At 48.0% G+C, this 6614-nt stretch overlaps 1 protein-coding gene across 6 annotated transcripts in view; it reads right to left on the bottom strand.

Moving 5' to 3' along the window:
* Positions 1–2622: 2622 nt before the first annotated feature.
* LRCH3 (leucine rich repeats and calponin homology domain containing 3) overlaps positions 2623–6614 on the bottom strand; it is a 68157-nt gene continuing 64165 nt past the window's right edge. For all 6 annotated transcript variants that reach the window (XM_037406792.1, XM_037406800.1, XM_037406803.1 and 3 more), the window contains one exon: positions 2623–6163. In XM_037406792.1, coding sequence (XP_037262689.1) covers positions 6035–6163 — 129 coding nt within the window. In that variant the 3' untranslated portion in view covers positions 2623–6034. The remainder of the gene's footprint in view (positions 6164–6614) is intronic.

The raw sequence follows: 6614 nt of genomic DNA, 5'->3' as shown, positions 1-6614 counted from the left end.
CGGCGCATAGACAGAAAAGCTCCAAATACCTTCCGATCATGGGAAGGTGCAGCGGAAAAAGGCGGCTGGCCGCGCTCCTGCGGGAGCTGGTCTGTCGCAGCCGTACCCAGCACCCCGGCCACCGACTGCCAGCGAGGCCAGGCCGCAGGCAGGGCAGGGCGCCAGGCTGCAGCGGAGCAGCGTGCTGCTTTTTTAGCCGGGAGGGGAGCCCCTTCTCCTGACATGCCCGTCAATCACACGCAGGCCTGTGCGCAGAATTAGTCCCGCGGTGGAGCTGGCTGGTTTCTAACACTCCCACGCAGGAGAGTGAGCTCAAACCACAGCCAGTCTGCTGTGCTCTGTGACCGGCCCGTGCCGGCGCTGCCCAAGCGTCCTCGTGTCCAAGCTGAACTGTGCCAAAAGCACTAAAGTTCAAGTGAGACCGAAATCACGAGCAGAGACTGGCTCAGAACGGGCTGACCGGGAGCGAAGGGGCTGGTGCCCAGCGCTGGGGCAGCTGGCTGCCAAGGGAGCGCTGACGTTCCGGACACCCGACAACCCGGCATCAGCCGTACCGGCGTTACCGCCGCAGCACGGCTGCTGGCTTGAAACCAGACCGCGTGCCCACCCCAGCAGCGGTACTGGAGTGGCGATCACGTTTGCCGGTTTTCTATGGTCCCTACGTGGCGGCAAGAACAGGGATCACACGGGTGCCACGCTGGCAGGAGCCGGGCCAGGCCGTGCTTACACCCCACGCCTGCCCCACGGCTCCTTGCTGCAGGAAGCACCTTGGAGCACCCGCGGGAGTCACGTTCCTAATTTTAACGCTTCTTTTTCATGCCTTACTGACTCGGTACATTTCATTTGGGGTTAGTGGTTTCCATAGGTGGCAGGTGTTAGCAGGTGACCTGTTTGGGTGGAAGGAATGAGGTTTGGTTGCAAACTCTGCAGAGGTTTTGAGCTAAGGAAAATGCAGGACAGAATGGAGGGGCAGTAATCTCCGCTGTTTGTATGGAACTCCAGGCACACGTTGGTCACGAAGCCAAACTGAAATCTGAAACATGGCATGGGCCGGGCTTTGCTTGCTTTGCAGCAGAGAACGAAATATAATTCTGAGGAAAAAGAAGGGGGAGGGAAAAAAAAAAGAAAAAAGCAACAGTAGCACAGGGTTTGCTATTCTAGGAAGGAGGGGGTGCTGAAATCTCAAGTCCCAAAACAAGTGTCCTGGCCACCAGGGTGGGGGGTGGTGTGATGGGGACGAAGGTTTTTAACCCACCCCAACCCCCGGGAGCTTACCCTGCCGGGTGGGAGCAGCTCGCTCCTGCCTGGGGACCGTGGCCCCACTGCAGCTCCCGCGCGCCTCCTCGGTGGCACCGGCCCGTCCAGAGGCACCGCTCTCCCGAGGAGCCTCACCTTGCCCGGCTGGAACCGCAGCGCAGCTCTGTTCCCTGGCTGTACAGTTGTCCAGGAAACATGCCGAGCAATCCAGGGAGCAGAGCGCAGTGTCCCAGAACCGGGGAGTTTGGAGGAACTCTGCCAGGGTTGGGACTGCTCGTGTTTTCCAGCTACGGAGAGATGAGATGGAAATGCACATCCACGGTCCCTCCTGCACGGAACACCAGGAATCACACGGCCTTCGGAGAAACCGGCTTCCCGGGAGGTAAATGGCGAGGAAAGGCTGGAGGTTGGGAAGCTGGTTAGGAGGCGGCGTTAGACGGAGAGGGAGAAATGAACACCTGGAGAGAGCTGGGCAGCCCTCCAGAAGGCAGGAATGAGTGTCCCAAGTGGCTGACGGAGTCACCAGGAGGTCAAAAAAAGACACTGTGGCAGCTTGGTGGGCAGGGACAGCACCACAGGGGGCTGCGGTGTGTAGCGAAGCAGGGAGAGCTGGTGGGTCTCTGGCAATTTCCAGGCCTTGCTTTTTTTTTTTTTTTTAATTTTAAATAATAAAAACTAGCTATGAGCAAGGAAGAAGAGTGGAGCAAGTATTTTGTCTAATAATAACAAACCTTTGACATGCTGTGGGGGCATGAAGCAGGGCTGCAAATTTTACAGATCAAACCCACAACAGGATAAAACCAAGCAAAAGATGACAAGGGCAAGGAGCACCGGCAGCAAACTCCCCAAACCTGGAATGTACGCTTCACCGTGAGAAGGGCGGAAAAAAAAAAAAAAAAAGGTGGGTGGGGGTGGGGAGGGAGGAGCAAAGGATTCTGTACAAAATTGCTGCCTCTCAGTGTCTGGGGAAGATGAAAAATATCCCTGAGAAAAAGCTCCTGATGTAGCTGCAGAATGTGTGTAAAAATGCCAGAATTTTTCTACCCTGGTTAACTCTGAAAACTAGAGAGACAAACCAGGTCCACCAAGTGCCAACGGTGACGATGTGGAAGGGGAACAAACACCCGACACAGAGGATGTGACATTCATTGATGCAACAGAAAAACAGCAGGATAAAACTTTCATCTAAGTTTTAAAACTTTATTTCAAATTACCCATGGTTTCCTCTCGTATTATCGATGTGCTAGAAGTTCACACTACTGGCAGAATACAGGCAATTTAAAATAAAGTATACAATATTCAGACACATTTATATGTAACAGACTTAGAAATTATGGAATGTATTTACAGACATACAGCATGGGATGAAGCTTTAAAATCCTTTACTCTATTAATTACACGTTTACACTGTTTTCAGAAATAACAAAATTAGATCGCTTTGTAAAACATCACAATATCTATACAAAAGAATTTTTTAGATGTCCCAATTCACTTTAAAAGTCCTCTGTTCCTAAAATGTTTTTTGAAAGAACCGTTTACAGTTGTAAAAGGATAAAAATACCATTTGCCATCGTGCCACGACCAAGAACAACAGGAATGTTCTCGGCGCTGTAAGAAGTTCTCTCTGATGTATTTTACGCAGGGCACCGAGGTCAGGGCCCTGGGACAGCCCCCCCCCTCCAGGAGGGGGAAGACCCAAACGCTGGACACCCGAGTGCCTGTGCCACTCGATCTCAAGTGTGTGACTGCTGAGCCTCAACCGCAGCTCCGTGCTGGACATGGTTTGAGGAAGGATGGCGACACAACGGAGTCGGTGTGTAAACACCAGCACACACGGAACACTCAGATGGATTCCTCCCACATCCTCCAACACAAATGCCCCAGAGGAAAGACAATTGCCTCTTTGCTTTAACACACAAAATAGAATTTTATACACGTTTTCTTTAAAATACTCTTTTTCATGGGATTCAACAAAAATTGCACATAAATACACCGAAAAATCCCAACCAATTTTTTGCAAAAGACAACCACACTTGGTTTTGGTATCATACATTAAATAAACTGTACGATGAAACTTCAAGTTTGGATTTTTGTCCTGAACATCTGGTCAAAATTTAGCATTTGCCAGCGTGAAAACAGGATTATAAACGTCAAACTAACATCATCACACACATCGAAACTGCCAGAGTGAACCACTGCTTAGAACAAGGTGAGCGATGCTGGGGACGCACCAGCCACCGCCCTTCCCGCGCGCCCAGCTCTGCGCACACGGTGCTGGCGCAGCCCAGTAGCTGCGTTAACCAGGCACAATGGGAAACGGCCGGTTCTTGCAGTTCAAACTCAACCCCCCACCCCATCAATTCCTAAACACTAGTACTCATGAAATGTCAAACTTCCACCAACCTGAATACTGTTAAATTTCATTTTCCCTAAGCGCTGGAAGCCGGACTGGAGCAAACACTGCCCCCTCCCCCCACAATTCCATGAAGGGAACAGTTTTCTCAAAACAGGAATATTTCAATAGTCCACGAACGGTGTGCGACTGCAAAGCAACACGCCCTTGTAACAACACAGTGACCTAACGTCGGAACCTCAAGACGAACTCGGCGCCCCCCTCTTTCAAACCGTGTGCAGAGCCGAGCGCACAAGGATCATCTGTGGTCTGTACTGTTTGCTTGCGAGTGGCAGAATCTTCCACAGCAGAGACTTCAGATGCTTTTATGTAACACTTTAAGACTAACTAACACTCCTTGCAAGTGAAATTCAAGACCTACTTAAGGAGGAAGGTACGTCTGTATGGAACTGCTCTCTCTTCCTATGTGTATTGCCAGTTACTGGCATTTTCGTTTCTTGCAGGGTGCTCAGGGCATGGGGCTCACCCAGTGTGAAAAGGTTTCTCTTTTCAGCTGTGCTGTTTTCAAACACCCTTCAGTTCAGGTGTTCTCCACTTGCAACGTGATCAAGCAATGCCAGTAAGAAACAACTGGAATAATTATGTGAAACAAGGGATTCAACAGTCACCACAATGGACCTTGGAAGAAACACATGAAAACAGAGCAGAAACTAAACTGCAAATCAAAAGGGGAAAAATCCAGCTTTGACCAGTCCTTGCCAGTGTTCCCACAGCACATTTACCTCCGCAAAAATGACTTTTAGCTAGCCTGTGCCCATTTCTTCCCCCTTTATCCCCATAAAATCCTCCTGGCGTATTCTGCTTTAAAAGTATCCCCAGATGGAACACCTCTGATGCTGGAAGTTGGTTTCAGACCCCGTGCACCATGTATTAGTAGCAGAACGTTCTGGGATGCGTTAAATTGTCCAAAACCTAACAAAGGAACTGCATGGGTGGAGAACTGGATTTTGCAAGGTCTCTCTTTTGGCAAAAATAAATACTGTAACTGATCTGGTAGTGAGCTTGGCCTCGTCACTAGGACCAGAGCACACAGAGCTAGACTCTGTTCTGCAGATGAACTTTCCAACAAAATGTAAAACTTCTCAGCTGCCTCTCCCATTCCTGTATATTGAATTTCCATTTTTACGTTAAGGAAAGAAGGAGGAAGTAATGGTAGTTCTGTAAAACCAGTGCATCTCTCTACATAAGCTCCAACAATAAAAGGCCTCATTTAAAGCCCTGTCAAACCCAGAAATAGAAGCTACCTTTTGCAAGAGATTGCTCCTTTAACAATATGCAGCCCACCTCTGGAAATTCAGTAACCGTGTTCTTAAAACGGTAAATTTCTCAGTTGCTGGGACATCCGTCAGTGTTGGTATGTCTGCACGGGATGCTTCAACTTCTAATAAACGTATTATTTGATAACGGGTTTCCAATGATTAGCATGGCAAGCTGTAATTCTTCGCACTGCAGTGAAAATACATCCATGACTTTTGACGACACCTAGGCATCATTTGATAAAACCACTGAGCAGCCAAACACATCCCTCCGTGACCAGAAGGGGAGGTGAGAGGACACAGGAGATCTCCCTCCACTGATGTTGGAAAAGTGTTCAGACAAAGACATGTTAAAACCCAAACAGAAAGTGAATCCAGTAAGAATGCTGATGCGATTAGTACAATTTGAACAGTTCCGATTTAGTATCTTTTACTAAGGGGTTTCCTGCAGAGAAAATATGTACTATTTTTTCCCTTGGGAAAAAAAAAAAAAATCATTAGCTTCCCCCCTCCCCGCTTTAAAATTTTAAGTAATGAGGACATGCCAACACAAGTTACAGCTGCACGAGGTTCAACTCTGTTATCAAACTCCGCAGGTTAAGATTGTGTTGCATTTTTAAAAATATGTAACAGAAACAGCTGTTGTTCTTTGGAGGCAAAGAAACTCCCTTCCTTTGAACCCTGGGCGGGAGAAGAAAGAAATTTAATTCCCCATGTGCCCACTGCAGCAATATCCTTTTTTTTTTTTTTTCCTTCTTTCCCCAAATCAATTCCCCCAGGAATTGCTTTCCAAATTCTACACCCACGTCTTCAGTCTACAAGGTCAGTTTCTACAGCTGGCTCCAACAGCCAGCCACTGGAATCCCCTGCCCTCCTCCCAGTGAACTCTCATTTTAAATATGGGGCAAAAATATTGGTAATAAAAATGTTACTGGAAACTCTTGCGATCTCCAAAAAAATGGAGAAATGAAGTAAAACATTCCTGTCAGGAATCACGGAAACTCATTTCCTTAGAACAGAGCTCTGTGTGTTTGGATGCACTGCACGGGCAGTAAAGTCTTCGCGTCCTTCTGCTTAGCCAAGGTAACCCAAAAGGTCCTGGAGGTCTTTACACAGCAGACAAGTGGTGAAGTTGCTGCTGCTTTGGGGGTGCCAGCTCCAGGAGCGCCTGGACAGTCACAGCTACCTGTGTCAAACCCTTCTCTTCTAAAATATGTAGAGGCAAACATAATTGCTCCTGAATGGGGAACAAAACAAAGACAAAAACAAAACGGATGAAAAACACTCAACCAAAAAGAAAAAAAAAATTAAGCAAAAGATGGCTGAAATATGAAATGTTATGGACAGCTAAGCACACACACACACAGAGGTATGAGATGAGATTTCTGCTTCTGACTACAGAACCATGAACTTGACTACCCAGAGAAGGTGGCCTTGGGCTAATCATTGTGTTCACTTACTGGGAAACTGTACAAATAAGAATTTGAAAAAGGACTGCGGGAGAAGTGAGGGGCAGCAAACTGTCCTCTGTCTCTGCCCATACTAAAACGGCAGCAGGTTATGAAACCAAAAGCAAGTGAACTTAAGGAGGGGGAAAGCTTCGCTTCAACACGACGAGCCTGCTACAACAGAGAGGAGGAAAGGAACCATGCCTTCCTCTCCAAAACACACCTGCCTTTGAGGGACTC

Source organism: Falco rusticolus, chromosome 13 (assembly GCF_015220075.1).
Source record: "Falco rusticolus isolate bFalRus1 chromosome 13, bFalRus1.pri, whole genome shotgun sequence".
Classification (NCBI taxonomy): domain Eukaryota; kingdom Metazoa; phylum Chordata; class Aves; order Falconiformes; family Falconidae; genus Falco; species Falco rusticolus.
This window is presented reverse-complemented; position numbering and strand designations above follow the sequence as displayed.